Genomic DNA, 20,004 nt, shown 5'->3' with positions numbered 1-20,004 from the left:
CGGATGAAAAAGTAGGTCACCGGAGCTAAAAATAGAAAAACCTTGTTAACACTCTAGCGGTCACATTTTGGCATCAATCATCATCAAACTTTGTCAGGAAGCTTGTCTAGGTGATAACTCGGATGAGTTCGAACATGGGTCATCTCGGATGAAAAAGTAGGTCACTGGAGCTAAAAATAGAAAAACCTTGTTAACACTCCAGCGGTCACATTTTTTGCATCAATCATCATCAAACTTGGTCAAGATGCTTGTCTAGGTGATAACTTGGATGAGTCCGAACATGGGTAATCCTGGATGAAAAAATAGGTCACCTGAGCTAAAAATAGAAAAACCTTGTTAACACTCTAGAGGTCACATTTTTGCCTCAATCATCATCAAACTTGGTCAGGATGCTTTTCTAGGTGATAGCTCGGATGAGTTCGAACATGGGTCATCTCGGATGAAAAAGTAGGTGACTGGAGCTAAAAATAGAAAAACTTTGTTAACACACTAGCGGTCACATTTTTGCCTCAATCATCATCAAACTTGGTCAGGATGCTTGTCTAGGTGATAGCTTGCATGAGTTTGAACATGGGTCATCTCAGATAAAAAACTAGGTCACCGGAGCTAAAAATAGAAAAACCTTGTTAACACTCCAGCGGTCACATTTTTGCCTCAATCATTATCAAACTTGGTCAGGATGCTTATCTAGTTGATAGCTCGGATGAGTTCGAACATGGGTCATCTGGGATGAAAAACTAGGTCACAAGAGCTAAAAATAGAAAAACCTTGTTAACACTCTAGCGGTCACAATTTTTGCCTCAATCATCATCAAAACTTGGTCAGGATGTTTGTCTAGGTAATCGCTCGGATGAGTTCAAACATGGGTTATCTCGGAGGGAAAACTAGGTCACAGGAGCTAAAAATAGAAAAATCTTGATACTGTTTTGATCCAAATATCCTGTAAATTGGTCTGAAAGTTTGTTTTGATGATTTCTAAGTCAAGTTCGAACATGGGTCATCTTGGATGAAAAACTAGGTCACACCGCCCAAATATGGAAAAACCTTGTTAACATTCTAGTGGTCACATTTTCGACTCAATTATCATCAAACTTGGTCAGGATGCTTGTCTAGGTAATTGCTTGGATGAGTTCAAAATCGCATGTGAAACTAGGTCACCGGAGCTAAAAATAGAAAAATCTTGTTAACACTCTAGTTGCTACTGTTTTGATCTAAGTATCCTGGAAATTGGTCTGAAAGTTTGTTTTGATGATTTCTAGGACAAGTTTGAATATGGGTCACCTGGGTAAAAAACTAGGTCACACTGCTCAAATATGGATAATCCTTGTTAACACTGTAGTGGTCACATTTTTGACTCACCTATCATGAGACTTGGTCAGAATGCTTGTCTAGGTAATTGTTTGGATGAGTTTGATGGGTCAGGTGAGCGATCTAGGGCCATCATGGCCCTCTTGTCAAGTTTACTCATATTAATTTGATAGGCCCCTTTTAGGGGTCTCTAGGGCTAAAAATAGAAAAAACCTTTAAACATCTTCTTCTACAGAACTAATTGATGGATGATCACCAAACTTTGTCTGTAGCATTCTTGGGTACTCTTTTATCAAGTTTGCTCATATGAATTTGATTGGCCCCTTTTAGGGGCCGTTAAAGCTAAAAATAGAAAAACCTTTAAACGTCTATTTCTACAGAACTAATTGATGGATTATCACCAAACTTTGTCTGTAGCATTCTTAGGTAGTCTTTTATCAAGTTTGCTCATATTAATTTGATTGGCCCCTTTTAGGGGTCTCTAGGGCTAAAAATAGAAAAACCTTTAAACATCTTCTCCTACAGAACTAATTGATGGATGATCACCAAACTTTGTCTGTAGCATTCTTGGGTAGTGTTTTATCAAGTTTGCTCATATGAATTTGATTGTCCCCTTTTAGGGGCCACTAAACCTAAAAATAGAAATACCTTTAAATGTCTATTTCTAGAGAACTAATTGATGGATGATCACCAAACTTTGTCTGTAGCATTGTTGGGTAGTCTTTTATCAAGTTCGCTAATATTATTTTGATTGGCCCCTTTAAGGGGTCTCTAGGGCTAAAAATAGAAAAACCTTTAAACATCTCCTACAGAACTAATGGATGGAGGATCACCAAATTATGTCAACAGCATTCTCGGGTAGTGTTTTATCAAGTTTGCTCATATCAATTTGATTGGCCCCTTTAGGGGCCACTAAAGCTAAAAATAGAAATACTGTCAAATGTCTATTTCTAGAGAACTAATTGATGGATGATCACCAAACCTTGTCTGTAGCATTCTTGGGTTGTCTTTTATCAAGTTTGCTAATATTATTTTGATTGGCCCCATTTAGGGGCCGCAAAAGCTAAAAATAGAAATACCTTTAAATGTCTATTTCTACAGAACTAATTGATGAATGATCACCAAACTTTGTCTGTAGCATTTTTGGGTAATCTTTTATCAAGTTTGCTCACATTAATTTGATTGGCCCCTTTAAGGGGCCGCTAAAGCTAAAAATAGAAAAACCTTTAAACATCACCTACTTTAGAACCAATTGATGGATGATCACCAAACTTTGTCTGTCGCATTCTTGGTACTCTTTTATCAAGTTTACTTATATTAATTTGATTAGCCCCTTTTAGGGACCACTTAAGCTTAAAATAGAAAAAACCTTTGAACATCATTTCTTACTGAAATAATTGATCGATGATCACCAAACTTTGTAGCATTCTTAGGTAGTCTTTTATCAAGTTTGCTCATATTAATTTGATTAGCCCTGTTTAAGCTAAAGCTTAAATGCCCCAGGTCATGGCATTTCTTCAAATATTGTTTAAGCATATTCTATGCTCAAGTTTGATATGAGAATATATTGACATTCCAACACTGAAAAGCAGTTGTTTCTGGTGAGCGACTCAGGGCCATCATGGCCCTCTTGTTTAATTTTTAATTAAAGACAAAATATATCAGTATTAGTTTACTTAAATTGAGTGTCCACAATAAAGTCTGGTACTCCTGGAAATGCAGGTTTGGATGTTTTTACTGAAGATGAATAAATAAATTCTTGCCCCTTGTTTGCCGAGGGGTTGCCTTTACCTGTTGAGGCTTTAGAATTGCAGCCACCATTTAACCGTGTGCGACGGTAAGACTAAGTGGGTTTCAATAACTGGAGTCATGCATCTCTTAGTTCCAGCTGTTGAGGTGGTTATGCTCACTGGTGTTGATTTAAGTTTGTAATACCAGAGGTTAGCCAAAATCATCTTTACTGTTTTGGCGCCATATAGCCTAAAATGTGTAAAACTAAACAAAACCAAACTCATTTCAATCCTAATATGCATACCATTGCTTTGAGTTTGGTTAGGTTGGTAGGGAAAGATTGTTCTAAGATGCACAGAAGGGCTGCATTGTGTTAATGAAACATTTTTATGATTTTAACAGTTTGTACACCTTTATTTCATATTTTACAGGAAACTCTGGTGACCTACATGGAGGAGGCTGTAGAGTGTTTTGAGAAAGCAGAAAGATATGAAGTTTTAGGAGACGTCTATAAACTAATTATACCTATGTATGAAAAATCTAGAGAATTTGAGGTATATTGTTTATGTAACAGCGTGCTAAATGTTTGAATTTCATTAATGGAAACAGATTACAAACAGATATTATTGAAAGTTCTTTTGTATCAATATGGGATCATGCAGCTTCTTATCAACTACATGTATAGTTAAATAATGGATTGCCATGTGACTGCTGTCAACCAATGAAAACATTAAAATTAAGTTAAAGCTGGAATTAAAAATGGTCATGGTTTAGTGGATTTTGTAGTTAACCCTCTGGATCACAGCAGTAAGCCACTTAAAATTCACTAGAGCACAGTTCAGCCACCACATTGTTCCTCAGATGGCTGTCAAGCAGTTTACTTGTATTCCTTTCACTTTTGCAAAGAACTGATCAGATAAACTTCCGTAAAAAAAAATAAAAACACATGTTAAATGATTTACATATTTATATAATACAGTTACTAACTTTATTTATAGAAATTGGCAGAAAGTTACAATATTCTGTCAGGTGCTTATAACAAAGTCGTAGAAGTGATGCAGTCTGGGAAACGTCTACTAGGAACATACTTTAGGGTGGCCTTCTTCGGACAGGTAAACAAACATAAAAAAATTTAAAATGTTTTTTTAAACAGTTTTGGATAGAGATTTTATGTTGATTTTTTAGCACAAGTAAGAAGTAAAATGAATATACATAGCTCCATAGACTAAAGAAAATCCATGTGTAAATCCTGTTTAGAAATTTGAAATATTTATGTTTCTCGATTCTTTAAAATACAGATTCTTGAGGTATGTAAACAAAATGTTAAAACCTTTTTTTTCCCAAAAAATGTTTATGTTCTTTTGATTGCAATCAGTTCATTGTTTATCTTTGTTAGAACAGATTTTCTTTTTTATAACATTTATGAAAAATGTTCACAAAGCTTTATTTTCAATATTCATTTTTTAGTAAATCAAATTTTTGTAAGTTTACCATTTTTGCAAAAGTACTGGTAAGTTATTTTAGGTTCTGAGCAAATATCTGTGAGCAAATATTGGTAAGTTATTTCTGGTTCTGAGCAAATATTGGTAATTTATTTTAGATTCTGAGCAAATATCAGTAAGTTATTTTAGGTTCTGAGCAAATATCAGTTAGTTATTTTAGGTTCTGAGCAAATATTGGTAAGTTATTTTAGGTTTTGAGCAAATATCAGTAAGTTATTTTAGGTTCTGAGCAATATCAGTAAGTTATTTTAGGTTTTGAGCAAATATCAGTTATTTTAGGTTCAGAGCAAATATTGGTAAGGTATTTTAGGTTCTGAGCAAATATCAGTAAGTTATTTTAGGTTCTGAGCAAATATCAGTTAGTTATTTTAGGTTCTGAGCAAATATCAGTAAGTTATTTTAGGTTCTGAGCAAATATCAGTAAGTTAATTTAGGTTCTGAGCAAATATCAGTTAGTTATTTTAGGTTCTGAGCAAATATCAGTTAGTTATTTTAGGTTCTGAGCAAATATCAGTTAGTTATTTTAGGTTCTGAGCAAATATCAGTAAGTTAATTTAGGTTCTGAGCAAATATCAGTAAGTTATTTTAGGTTCTGAGCAAATATCAGTAAGTTAATTTAGGTTCTGAGCAAATATTAGTCAGTTATTTTAGGTTTTGAGCAAATATCAGTAAGTTAATTTAGGTTCTGAGCAAATATCAGTAAGTTAATTTAGGTTCTGAGCAAATATCAGTCAGTTATTTTAGGTTTTGAGCAAATATCAGTAAGTTAATTTAGGTTCTGAGCAAAGATCATTAAGTTATTTTAGGTTCTGAGCAAATATTTTATTAATTAAGTTATATTTGAATTAATTATAATAACACTTATCTGTCTAAGAAATTAAAACTGATACATGTTATATTTAGTCTTTATCCTGTACAATGTCAATTGAATAGATTCTAAGTTATTGATGTTGAGGCTTAAATGGGCTTTCCCTAGGGACATATAACTGAGTGTAATTGACTGTGTTTTTCAAACAAAGGAAATGTGTTTCCTTGAAAGTTGCCAGTGACAATAGATACATCTGTACAAGTTATCGTACAGGTACACATTCGGACATCTTGTTTGACTGTGGCAGACTCTTTACTCTTTAGAATAGTAATTTTAAATACTTGAATTGTTAAAAAACTGCAAATTTTTTTCAAAATTTTTTAAAGCAGGACAAGTCCTTTTTAACAAACGTTTAGCAGGAAAATATGTGTTTATGGTTAGTGTGTACATAATAAAAGGTCTGTGGTACTACCCAGGTGCTCACCTGTCCCTGAAAACCATTCTACAACTGATGGGATGAAACTAAGTTCCCGAAAACCATTCTACAGCCGATAAGATAAAACTAAGGTCTTACTGCACCAGTATAAGTGAAATATCATCGTATGACCTTCACAATGTCAACGTAATGTAAAACTTAACTGGAGAAAATAGGAAACGTCTTGCATATTTTCAGTCATTTTTCGATGACGAGGACCAGAAACAATACATTTACAAGGAACCAAAAGTAACCAGTCTAGGTGAGCTGTGTGACAGACTGAAAACCATGTACGAGGGTAAATACGGCAAAGATAACGTCAAACTTATAAAAGACTCTAAAACTGTAAGTACAAGAAGTTGTGTCAGCTTGTTTGAGAATAGAGTAGATGGTTAGGGTATCTTATTACATTATTCATAATGCAAGGTTAAAAATTCTGACACTGATGTTTCAAAAATAAATGTCTGTTTGAATGTTCATAAAATATTTTTGTTTTGGTTTTCCTAAATTTTCTTCATTTCACCACTTAGAAAGTATTGTTTGCTTTTTCACATTGAATAAAGAGGATGTTTTGTAATAAGTTAAATTTTGACATATACTTTTTTCCTGATATTAATAAAGCTATATGTGTGTTTAAATGGATTTTTTCTCTGGGATATGCCTTTTATTTACTATCCATAATGATAAAAGTCAGGTACTGTCTTCTCTTACTGCTTTTTTTAGAAATGTACAAAAGTCATAAATATCTAAATTTCAGGTGGACCCTAATGACTTAGACAACAAATATGCCTATATACAAGTAACACATGTGACACCATTCTTCAAGGAGAAAGAGTTACAGAGACGTCTGACAGACTTCGAGAAGAACAATAATGTTTACTCGTTCATGTATGAGACACCTTTTACAAAAGTGGGAAAATCACACGGTGAAATACATGAACAGTTCAAAAGGAGAACAGTACTTCTGAGTAATAATTATGTTTATATTTGTGCCACTTTCGCATACTTTGTAATATAATGAAACTTATACCAAAACAACACATGACAATACATGCCATACACAGAATTTGGAACCATGATCTGTATTTTAGGTTCTTTTCAGGTCAATTATTGTAACAAGAAAGAAACATTCAGCTCAAACATATTTTATTTATAAATTTTACATAGCATGAATACAATAATTAACAGCATGTTAGGATTGTACAGGAAGCCATGAAAGCATATAAATTATCCAAGTAAAAAAAACCAATTTCCTTTGTTAAATCATGACAAGGGTTCTAAAAGAAAAACTGTTTGTCTTCAAAGACAGTGTTTTACATTTCCAGTTTACATGTTTGTATATTTTGACATGATTGCCTATTTTTAGTAATAAACTCATTATAATACCAAAAAAAAAATTGATTGAAACAACAAATTTATTATAAGGAATAAGTTACATGTACATTAAATGTAAAATTTCTTAGGAACAGAGTTACATAGGGAAATTAGTGTTGGTTTTTTAGAACAAAGGTTTGTTGATTTAAACCTTGGAGATGTTTTTGGTGACAAATGTTATTATTTTGTCATCCATCACCAATCGATGTGGAAAACAGGAAACAAAAAGTTGGCAGTATTAAAAATTTGAGTGTAACATCAACTTAAATATGTTCAATATATGTTAAAAAGCAAAACAAAAACAGGATGTTCTTGCAGATTTCCTAAGTATTTCTGTTTATAACAAAATACAAGCTGCCTAGCTTTCATTTGACATCACATTTTTTTATTCTTGTAAAAAAGCAATTAATCTGCAAACAAAGAGGTAAATGGATTTTAATTTTACACGGTTAACCGTGATTATGTTTGTAGAATGATAGTAATTTTAACAAAGTATTCTATAAGTAAATCTTATATTTATTTTAGCAACCCATTCTTTTCCCTTTGTTAAAAAGAGGATAGAAGTTAACCATAAAACGGAGTGCATTTTGAGTCCTCTAGAGGTGGCCATTGACGAGATGAATGCCAAGGTTGCAGATTTACGAGAGGTTGTCGATCTTGCCATGCCAGACATGAAAAAATTACAGCTCAAATTACAAGGCTCTGTTAGTGCTCAGGTATCCATAAAAACATCTTATTAATTTATTTAATGTCTAGATCAAAAGGAAAAATTAAGAAACATTGGAAATTGTGTACTAATATGTTATTAGCTCACCAGAGCCGAAGGCTCAGTGTGAGCTATTAGTATCAAAAGGGGATACTCCAGCGTCCGTCGTCATGCGTCAACAATCGTCTTCTTCTCTTAAACTGCTGGGCAGATTTACTTCAAATTTGGTCTGTAGCATCCTTGTGACAGTCACACTTGAATTTGCTCATGTCATTTCAATTGGCCCCTTTTAGGGGTCAACAGAGCTAAAAATAGAAAAACCTTTAAACACTACAGAACTAATTGATGGATGATCACCAAACTTTGTCTGTATCATTCTTGGGTAGTCTTTAATCAAGTTTGCTCATATTAATTTGATTGGCCCCTTTTAGGGGTATCTAGGGCTAAAAATAGAAAACCCTTTAAACGTCTTCTTCTACAGAACTAATTGATGGATGATCACCAAACTTTGTCTGTATCATTCTTGGGTAGTCTTTTATCAAGTTTGCTCATATTATTGTGATTGGCCCCTTTTAGGGGCAACTAAAGCTAAAAATAGAAATACCTTTAAACATCTATTTCTACAGAACTAAATGATAGATGATCACCATATTTTGTCTGCAGCATTCTTGGGTAGTCTTTTATCAAATTTGCTCATATTAATTTGATTGGCCCCTTTTAGGGGTCTCTAGAGCTAAAAATAGAAAGAAACCTTTAAACGTCTTCTTCTACAGAACTAATTGATGAATGATCACCAAATTTTGTCTGTATCATTCTTGGGTAGTCTTTTATCAAATTTGCTCATATTAATTTGATTGGCCCCTTTTAGGGGTCTCTAGAGCTAAAAATAGAAAGAAACCTTTAAATGTCTTCTTCTACAGAACTAATTGATGAATGATCACCAAATTTTGTCTGTAGCATTCATAGATAGTCTTTTATCAAGTTTGATCATATTAATTTGATTGGCCCCTTTTAGGGGCTGCTAAAGCTTAAAATAGAAATACCTTTAAATGTCTATTTCTACAGAACTAATTGATGGATGATCACCAAACTTTGTCTGTAGCATTCTTGGGTATGCTTTTATCAATTTTGCTCATATTAATTTGATCAGCCCCTTTTAGGGGCCTCTAAAGCCAAAAAAAGAAAAAACCTTTGAACATCATTTCCTACTGAAATAATTGATAGATGATCACCAAACTTTGTAGCATTATTAGGTAGTCTTTTATCAAGTTTGCTCATATTAATTTGATTGGCTCAAATTTAATATTAGAAAATTTTGACAATGGATAATTTCCAACACTGAAAAGCAGTTGTTTCTGGTGAGCGACTCAGGGCCATCATGGCCCTCTTGTTTTGAATTCCTTGATTGTGGGCAATTTATTGCAAATACCATAGGTGTATGAATATAATTAAGTTAACCTGAAAAAATATATTGCAAAAATCTTCACACAGTATATACATGTATATCTGAAGATATACAGTACCTTTGGAACTAAAATTTGTGTCCATGGTAACTTATTTACAAGAACATAAACATTGCAAATAAGCTGAGCTATGTTCTATCATCAGTTGTGAACTTGACATGGCCTTGAGTTGATAAAACTTTTTTCTTCAACTTTGTATCAAATCTCAGGATTTTCATTGGTTTGTGTACCAGTTTTTGACACCAATTAAATACCTAAATCTGAGAAAATTAACTTCTTATATCCTTGAACCCAGATGCAGTACCGGTAATTTGTCTTCCCTTTCATCTATATATGATTAACACTAGTATTGTTATATGTTTGTTCAGGTTCATGCTGGACCCTTAGCTTATGCAGAAGCATTCCTGTCAGAAGATAAAGTCAGTATATATCCAGCGGAGAGATGTGAAGCTCTGAAGAGTAAATTCAGGTACTGTACACACATGCTTCTACATCACTTTGATTTAAAAAGGAATATATGAGCCGCGTCATGACAAAACCAATGTAATGGGTTTGCGACCAGCATGGATCCAGACCAGCCTGTGCATCTGCGCAGTCTGATCAGGATCCATGCTGTTCGCTATCAGTTTCTCTACTTGTAATAGGGCTTGTAAGCGAACAGAATGGATCCTGATCAGACTGCGCGGATGCACAGGCTGGTCTGGATCCATGCTGGTCGCAAACACACTATGTTGGTTATGTTGTGAAGCAGCTCATATGGTATTTTAGACAGGTGGGTTAGTGGGTTTGTGCCTCTGTTCAGAAGAGGTTTATTTATATTATGTTTTATGGGGATAGCACAGGATGTACCTGTATATACATAAATTTAAAATGACATTGCTTATAAGACTTAAAACCTAACTGGTAAATCAAACAGAACGGAACAAGTAAACACACTTAACTTACTTAAATTCTCTTTGATTAAATAATGTTGGCATCACAGTTTGATAAACTGCATTATACTCTCCATTTACAGGGATTTTGTTAATGTTTGCAATGATGGACTAGATTTAAACGCCAAGTTGATAACAACGGAGCAGAAGGAGTATCACGAGTCATTGAAGACGGGCTTTAACGATATTGTGAGCAGATTATCAAAAATGTTTGGAGAAACGGTAAGAAAGTGTGATGTTATCATGTGTGCATGCTTCGTTATATATGTAGGAATATATCAAAGTTTGTGATGTTTTTCGTAATTATTGCATGATTTTAACTTTTCACATTATAGAAGTAGAAACCATATTTTTATGCTCCTCGAATTTTGCAATTAATCATAAAGTTGCCAGTTTATCCTTTCGGTCACACTTACTGAATATTTTTTTCTGGGCACCTGAATTGATTGCCAGATACTTGTGATATATGGTGTGTGTTGGTATATTCCATGGACCGATACCCTTGTGTGGGATTTCATGTAAATAGGGTCAAGGTCATTGTCACAGAGGCTAAAAATAGATTTTCCTACATTTGGTCATAGTAAGGCCATGTTTTGAGCTTTGTCAAAGAAATATTTTGGAAAATTCATTAGTAATACAGATATTCTAGTTTTTATTTTATTCAATCACATATCCTGTTACATGCAATATATCTTTGACTTATACTACAGACACATTATAGTTTAGATTGCCATTACAAAATCAATATTAAATTATTAACATTCCTTATAAAAATCTGTAAGATTTTATTTGATATATAGATGGTTTTATTTATTTAATTTTTTTTTTTTTTTTGGGGGGGGGGGGTTATGTCTCATCAAAGAAAGCTTTATTTATGGTTCAATGTGAATGACAAAATAAAATAACTGATTTCTTTTTTAAACCATCTGAATTTGTATAAACTAAAAAATAACTTTTTTTTCTTTCTTTTTTTTTTGTAATTAATATATATCTAATCATTGTTGTATTTAATGTATTTGATTTTAGGTACTAAAAACCTAGGTTTGTTCTATCATTACATTAAAGCAGTAGTTAACAGCTTTATTTTTGTGGTAATACAGTCAAACTTGTTGTTGGGGTTTAATATTAAATATATACAAAAGCTTGATTAAATTTACCTCGATGAAATAAACCAGTCATATTATATAAATTTACCACAGTGAAATAAATCAGTCAGATTATTGAAATTTACCACAGTGGATGGTAAGCTAGCCCAGATTGTTAAAATTTAAATTTGCCAGTGTGTATATAAGGCCTGACTTATTATTGAAATTTACCACTGTGGATGTAGGCAATCATATAATTGCAAAATCACAGTGCAGAAATATATATATATATCTCCCTTGATAATTATGTAGATTTCAGAATTTTAAATATACATAAGTTCATACATAGGTTATGGTGTTGAATTTATCCTCGTATTTTAATTTTCTAGCTTTACAGGGTATATTTAGAATAAGGTGATAAACAAATTAGGAATATTGCTTGCTAGTTTATGCAGGTTACTGGTGTGTGATGGTTTTTAAGTATTGATTTGTCATTTGTAATGATTTATTTACTGAGCCACTTGGGCAGAGTGGTTAAGGTTGTTGACTTAAAAACCTCTTGCCTCTCACCGCTGTGATTTTGAATCCCACTAGGAACTACTCATGTGCCTGTTTGCGCACGGACGGGCACCCGAGGTCTTCCTCAACAAGTAATGATGCCATATGACTGTTGTTGTGACAAAATCCCAACCAAAAGAGAGAAAAAACAACCTTTTTGGAAACAGGGTCTTATTAGAATTTTATGCAGAACTGACTGTTTATTTTAAATGGTCATATTTTAGGCAAAGTTTACAGAACAAATACATTATCTTAAATGTCCTTTATGGTCATGATTTTAGGCAAAGTAATTTATAACAGAACAAATACTTCATGAATGTCTTTTAAGGCAAGGTCTGTTGACATTATGGTAACTATCTAAAATGTCTTAGACTATGGTTATGATCCAAATCTGAGTTATTAGACAAATCTGTTTTTGTGGTCATGGTCATTGGTCTTTAAATGGGCATGGTTATTTGTTATGTCTCTTTAGCTCGACTATTCGAAGAATATGAGAGCTATTGTAGTCGCCCCGGCGTCGGCGTCAGCGTCCGCGTCTGCGTTGGTTAAAGTTTTTTGTAAAGTCAAATATCTCAATTATTACTTGAGATATTCAATTGAAACTTACAATACTTATTTATAGTAACAAGGTACATCAGGTTGACAAGTTGGATAACTCTGCCTACAATATTGACAGAATTATGCCCCCTTTTTACTTAGAAATTTTGGTTAAAGTTTTTTGTAAAGTCAAATATCTCAATTATTGCTTGAGATATTCAATTGAAACTTAAAATACTTATTTATAGTAACAAGGTACATCAGATTGACAAGTTAGATAACTCTGCCTACAATATTGACAGAATTATGCCCCTTTTTAACTTAGAAATTTTGGTAAAAGTTTTTTGTAAAGTCAAATATCTCAATTATTGCTTGAGATATTCAATTGAAACTTACAATACTTATTTATAGTAACAAGGTACATCAGATTGACAAGTTGGATAACTCTGCCTACAATATTGACAGAATTATGCCCCTTTTCAACTTTTGGTTAAAGTTTTTATGTAAAGTCGAATATCTCAATCATTGCTTGAGATATTCAATTGAAATTTAAAATACTTTTTATAGTAACAATGTACATCAGTTTGCAAAATTGCATAACTCTGCCTGCAATATTTGCAGAATTATTTGCCCATTTGAAACTTAGAAATTTTGGTTAAAGGTTAAGGTCTTCAAAGATATTTACTTGAAACTTTACACACGCACTAAAGGTCATAATTGGAGGGTCATAATTGTATGTCACTGACCAAGTTCCATAACTCTACTCGCATTTAGGCTGATTCATCTCCCCTTTTCTACTTAGTCTCTAGGTTAATGTTTACATGCAAGTTTTACATATCTCAATAACTATTAAAGATATTTATTTAAAACTTCACATATGCATTTAGGGTCATAATTGTAGGTCACTGACAAACATCCTTAATTCTATCTTGCATTTAGGCTGATTTTTCTCCCCTTCTTCAGCTTAGAAATTCATGGTAATGTTTTGCTTGTAAACTGTTCATAGTAAAGTTTTGCTTGTAAGCTGTTAACTCAGTAACTTCTGAAGGGTTTGTGCCTTTTTTGGGACAATTTTATGCATTCATAATAATAAAGCAGTGATTTACTTGATAAAACATCTTAATAACAAGCCTTTGTACCTTTTCTGTCAAATGTATGTATTCATAGGTAATTAGTATTATTATACTCAATAAAACACCCTTGTGACATTACCTTCCAAATTGTCAAGCCAATACTGTATAATTAGACTCTCCCTAAGGCCTATGACATGAATTTATAAAAAAAAATTAGCCCTTTTGTGAACTTAAAAAATTTAACATTATCAAGACTCTTTTACTATAATCAAGCACTTAGAATAGTCGAGCGTGCTGTCCTACCGACAGCTCTTGTTATATATGTTATGTCTTTTTATATATTTATGGTTATGGTCATGTTTTATTGCCATGCTGGTCTGGATCCATGCTGGTCATGTTGGTTTTGTCATGACGCGGCTCATTAATGTCTATCATGGTTCAAGTTTTAATCATAAAGGATTTTCATGTGAAATCAATTTATGTAAACTGAATATTGTGGATTTTATGGACAGGGTTGACTGTATTTTTTAAATGTCTATTATACAGACAAGTTGCTGGTAGGTAAAATTGTATATATTTTTTGCTGTGCTTCCTAAAACACTAAAATTAACATGTGACTATAGTTTTATAATTAATATCTAAAATCCCTATCTGAATACATTAGTGTAATAGAAATGACTACAGAATAGGGGGTGGGGGTGTCCTTTCTAGTTTGACTATTCGACACACTTTGGTTAAGTTTTTGCATGCAAGTTGGTACCTCCAAAACTATTGAAGGGGATGTTCTTTGTGATAATTATCCATGATGGGAACAGATCTGGGTCACCTTTTCCCTTTTCTGACTGTCAAGAACTGTGTTAGACTATGTGATGAAAAAATGGGTTTTATATGGTTAACTAAAGTGCTGAGATTAAATGAAAGACCTCTTTTCTGTTAGGGCATCTAAGGTTAATAGGACATCTAAGGTTAATTATATTGCTGTTTATAACAAGAGCTTGGGCATGACTTGCAAAGAACAGGTTAGCTTGGATTAATTTTTTTAAAATTTTTCCTTGTTTAAGTTTGTTAAAGGGAGGAAGAGGGTTATAGGTTAACGCATATGATACACTATTTTAGCATTAAATTGGTAAAATTGTAAGACAGAAACTTTCATGTGTGATATTCCAGTTTTGTGCCATATTAAAACAGTTAAAATTAATAGTCTTATTGAAATCTTAATTAAAGAGTTCAGGGGTTACTGTATAGTTTCCCATTATTGCCCCCTGAGTCATGCGTGTTTGTGATCACCGTCTTAGTTTGAAGTGTATGATACAGTAAAATATTGTTGAGTACTTTATTGATAATTATGATAGTAGTTTATATAACACATATGATTTAGTTTTTAGCTGGACTATACGAAGTATATGGAGAGCTGTCCTACTCGCCTCGGCGTCCGCGTCCAGATTTCAGATTAAAGTTTTTGTGCAGTAAAATATTTTTCACTGTAACTTTGTCATTTCTTAAGGTATCAACTTGAAACTTCAAATATATGTTCCTTATCATCAACCACATCTTATGTGACAAGGTTCATAACTTTAGTACCAATATTTTCAGATTTATCTTCCCTTGAACTTAGAACTTTCCTTAAAAAATACTTTTTTTTACTGTTATTTCTTCTTGGATCAACCTCATACTTCAAATATATGTACCTTATCATCATCCACATCTTATGTGACAAGGTTCATTACTCTAGCACCAATATTTTCAGATTTATCTCCCCTTGAACTTAGAATTTTCCTTAAAAAATATTATTTTTTACTGTTACTTATTTATTTCTAAAGGGATCAACTTCATACTTCAAATATATGTACCTTATCATCATCCACATCTTATGTGACAAGGTTCATAACTCTAGCACCAATATTGCAAGAATTATCTCCCCATAAACTTAGATTTTTTTACTAGAAAAATGTTATTTTTTACTATAACTTTTTTAGTTTTAAAGGTATCTACCTCAAACTTCAAATACTTATTCCTTATCATCAATTACATTTTATGTGACAATGTTCATAACTCTTGAAGCAATATTTACAGATTTATCTCTCTTTGAACTTAGGATTTTCTTTAAGAAATATTATAACTTCTTTACTTTTTAAGGTATCTACTTCAAACTTCAAATATATATTTCTTATCATTACACACATGTTGTGTGACAAGGTTCATAACTCTAGCGTGACTATTTCTAGAATTATTCCCCTTGATCTTGGAATTTATGTTAACAAATGTTATTTTTTTACTATAACTTAATACATAATTATACATAATTGATTTTTCTTTCATAGTTTTATCCTCCTTACTGCGTCCAGTATTTTATGAGTTGAGCTTCGCTGTCTCCTGTGACAGCTCTTGTTATGTTTATTTACAATACATTATTTACGCCTAGTCTTTTGTTTTCATTTATGTAGTTTAAATAGTACAACTAATTTAGTTTATAGTTTATGAAAATGAAATTTATAGAAATATTGTATGTAGAAATTTAGATAGTATAAATAAATATATAATCTTCTACTGTATAGAAGAGATATTCAATGTATAATTCTCCTGAATAGGAAATATATTTTATTTAAGACCTATCTACATTACATATATTTAGTTTTCATTTACCATATGAAGTTTACAGTATTATTAAAACTTTATCTCATAGTTTATTACGGTCAATACATGTTATATAGTCCATTTTCAATCTTGTTTATTTCATTGGTTTAGATACTCATTTAGGGATTTGAACAGCTAAATATTTGTAAGATGCTGTTGCAATATTTAGAACTTTTTAATACATTCCATAATCTTATTGGTATAGTTATAAATACTCTGTACTTAAAATATAATAGCCAAAATTGTTTCTATTTTTAGTAACAATGTGCTTAGAATTAGTAACAAACGTCATAAAGCGTAGCCGGTTATTTTTAGTACTTTAATAGATAGATTTTTTATATGAAATGTTCTGATGAAGAAAACTAGTAGACAACCATAAAATATTGCAAACTTGCCCTGGTGTTGACGTGTATTACTCTTTATTTTGAACTTGCATTGGTTGATTAAAATATAATAATATAGCATAATTTGTAAAAAAGCCTTGGAGCAAAATGGCACAAATGTAATGCATATGCTTTAAGTAGGTACTACATGGTGAGGCCAGCTCTGACCAGGCTGTATACATGTACATGTTGTTTTATTTTGTGCTTGAAACACCCCTATAGTTACCAATAGTGCAAATTCAGGCTAAGATAGGACCATTGTGTAAAATCGTCAGAAAAAGTGCTCCATCTAAAAAAAAAAAAAATGTTTTTGTTTTTCTAATCACAGTTGACTGATGTTCAGTAAGCTTTCATCTGCTTGTGGATCATTGTCAACATTAAATTAACTTGATTTTTTCATGTTGCTGTAAGCTGTAACAAATAATTCAAAGTTATTTCATTATATATATTTTTTTTTACTGTTTCTTTGTGTTTCAAGATTGATATACTCATATTAAATAAAAACTGTTATAAAGATTATGTTGCTGTTATTTACATGTTAAAAACAATATATATCATATATATTACAGATCCTGACGAAAGACATGGAAGGTCAGCAGCGGGGGTCAATGTCTGTGTTTAACCTTGTGACTGGCCCAGGATCAGGGTCAAGTGTGGCATGAACCCAGCCAAAGCCAGGAACCTTGTCATAACCTAGAATAAACCTTGAATTAAAGATCTGATATAAATTCTGTCAATGTTTGGATTCAGTTGAATTTCAATTTAGCTGGCATCCAGTATGATTTTTAAACCATGCCAAAACTGGATTAAGTTGGATTTATACTGGATTTTAAAGCTGGGCACTAGTAGATCTTTGAAAAGCATGAGGGCTGAGCTCTTATAGTACTTGATCTGTGTTAAAACTGGGATCAAAAAGGATGTTTAAAGTGGGAATTCAACAAGTCTTGAACATGGATAAAGCTGCCATTGACCCTGCTTGTATACGTCGTACAACACCTATAGTAAGCTAAGATTGAGAAGGACTAGGATATTGGTTCATAACATGCAGCAAACATAGCTATAGTGTCATTGTTTAATCAATTTTTCCCTCCTAACCATTTGCATGCCATATTGAATATTTGAAATTTGCGGGTATATTTTGACAGTTTCCATAGATATAATTATAGTCTTCATATGTAATAGATGTGCTGTAGTAATTTTGATCGAAGGACTTATCAGAGTATGTGATATCGGAATGTTTTAAAACGACATTCAAAGGCATTGATGATGTAATTTTGGTCATTATTTTAACATGTGATATGTTATACTAGTAAATTAACATGTATGTTACTTCTTTTTACATTGTTGCATGTATACATGTATTTAAGTTTAGACATTTTTGTGGAGTTTTAACTTAACATTTTTTTTTGTTATCAATTTTTTTTTTTTTTTTTTTTTATGTGTATGATCAAAATGTTATATCAGATATTTTCATCCGAAAATCTGGCAACATTTTAATGAATTTATCGATGCTGCTTGAAGTCACTGGATAGTTTGACAGGCCTTCCTTCTATATACATATTTATCAAGATATTTGGTGAGTTAGTACCTTCTGTGAATCCCGACATTTTGCAGGAGTTTCAAGTCAATAGGGTCAAGGTCATTGAGGAACTGTTGGGATCATAGGCTTTCAAAGATTTTTTTTTTGCACTGTTCAAATGAAAAATATGAGTTTATGAACCAGGTTTTCAATGTTGAAAATTTGCAGAGTTGCCAGAAGATTCCTTTAGGATTTTGCAAATTCCTCATTGTCTGTACTGTAGATTAGCTTTTGGGTTAACCGTTTCCTAGAGTCAAGGTCACTGTTACTAAAAATAGAATAATGATTTCTAGTTTGAGAAGATGGTTTCATGGCATTGAAATGGTTCTTGTTTAAGTATACTATACAGATTCTTCATAAGAAAATCATTAAAAAAATATTTCAGAAGGATTTTGTTGCCTTCTTGCAATATCTGACTGAGAAAATCTTTGATTTATTGTTAAGAATATTTCAGATATTTTAGTGATAAAGTTATTTGCATTTATTAACATTTTTTTGTGACAACCAGTCATTTTGCCATGTTATATTATTTAATATTAATGATATTATCTATAAATAATTATACCTGTTATTAGCTAGCAAGTGTGTTAAAACTAGTTTACTTTATGTATAAGAAATATAATTTATCCAAACATTGTCATTTTCATAATAATTATTTTTATTCCATATATGATGTTATAATAATATAATTGCTATAGTAACTTCAAAAACAAAAATATAATCAGGTTGCAGTTCTGGTTATGAGTATGAGCTTCAGTAAGGTATGCCTATGTTCTGTCACAAGTAGAACTAGCTTAATAAATAAATCAGGCATGGTACAGTTAAACATTATGACATTTTATACCATCAAGTTTAAATAACTATTCTTAAAGGGCACAGCGGTTTATTGACATGACAGACCTGGAAATATTTTTTTGATATTTGTGAACCAATTGATGTAGGTCTGGGCAAATAACTTGTGTGCAATTCTTAAGGTCATTTCCTCACCTCATTTTTACAGAATTATAATTTTTACTGTGATTTTGACCCCAAAGTAAAAAACATTTCAACGCTTTTCAATCAAATCTGGCTAAGAATTGGACAAATTATTGATTTTCAATTTAACTTTCGAGTTTATATTTCTTTCTTTTCCATGATTGCAGATTTTTCCATTTTAGATGCTTCTATTACTATGTCTTAAGATTTTCAAATTTTATGATTTTAGGCATTTTGACCTCAGTGGAGTTCCTTTAAACTAACATTATGACTTCTTCTAAGTATCAAGTTTAAAAAATAATGAACATTTGTTGTGTTTTAATGCAAATGCATGATCTATGTTTATTCATAAAATGTTAGAAATTTATTATTCATTATCTTTTCCATTAAGCATCAGATCATATTTCGGCATGAATATGGTGTTAAAATTTTTAAATAAGATGATATTTATTGTCATGGTGTAGATATGCTCATTTACCTTTAAGAAGGGAAGTTGGAAAAGTGTTTATGTTTAATAGGATACTGAAGTAAGTTGCTGAATTGTAGGGTTATCAAAAAAAGTTCACAATGAGTAAATAACGCTTGTGCTAAAACTGTTGGATAGTTTTTTTTATAGTTTTGGCCGTTACAAAAAAAAAGAATTTGAAGCAGAAAGAGGGAGATATGGAGATGCTGAGGTTTGTAAAAAAATTACCCTACAAAGACATAGATCTGTGATATTTTTGTTGCAAATTGCCTTTCTTTGATTTATGTTAAATGGCTGAAGTATGCCTGTATATTTTATTATAGTTTTGTGAATACATTTTAACTTAGTGTGTGTACATGTATACATGTATATATGTATATATATAATTATGCATTTGTATTAAATAAGCTATATA

The 20,004-nt window shown here is 31.9% G+C and overlaps 1 protein-coding gene across 1 annotated transcript in view; it reads left to right on the top strand.

Moving 5' to 3' along the window:
• LOC132733039 (dedicator of cytokinesis protein 9-like) overlaps nt 1-19,732 on the top strand; it is a 102,822-nt gene extending 83,090 nt beyond the window's left edge. Inside the window, exons 46-53 of the mRNA XM_060719617.1 lie at nt 3,471-3,593; nt 4,038-4,151; nt 6,023-6,169; nt 6,582-6,792; nt 7,724-7,914; nt 9,736-9,836; nt 10,383-10,521; nt 17,139-19,732. Coding sequence (XP_060575600.1) covers nt 3,471-3,593; nt 4,038-4,151; nt 6,023-6,169; nt 6,582-6,792; nt 7,724-7,914; nt 9,736-9,836; nt 10,383-10,521; nt 17,139-17,231 — 1,119 coding nt within the window. The 3' untranslated portion in view covers nt 17,232-19,732. The remainder of the gene's footprint in view (nt 1-3,470; nt 3,594-4,037; nt 4,152-6,022; nt 6,170-6,581; nt 6,793-7,723; nt 7,915-9,735; nt 9,837-10,382; nt 10,522-17,138) is intronic.
• Nucleotides 19,733-20,004: the final 272 nt, after the last annotated feature.

The sequence above is a fragment of the Ruditapes philippinarum genome, unplaced genomic scaffold, assembly GCF_026571515.1.
Source record: "Ruditapes philippinarum isolate M1 unplaced genomic scaffold, ASM2657151v2 ctg1116_1_1_1_1, whole genome shotgun sequence".
In the NCBI taxonomy this organism is placed as follows: domain Eukaryota; kingdom Metazoa; phylum Mollusca; class Bivalvia; order Venerida; family Veneridae; genus Ruditapes; species Ruditapes philippinarum.
This window is presented reverse-complemented; position numbering and strand designations above follow the sequence as displayed.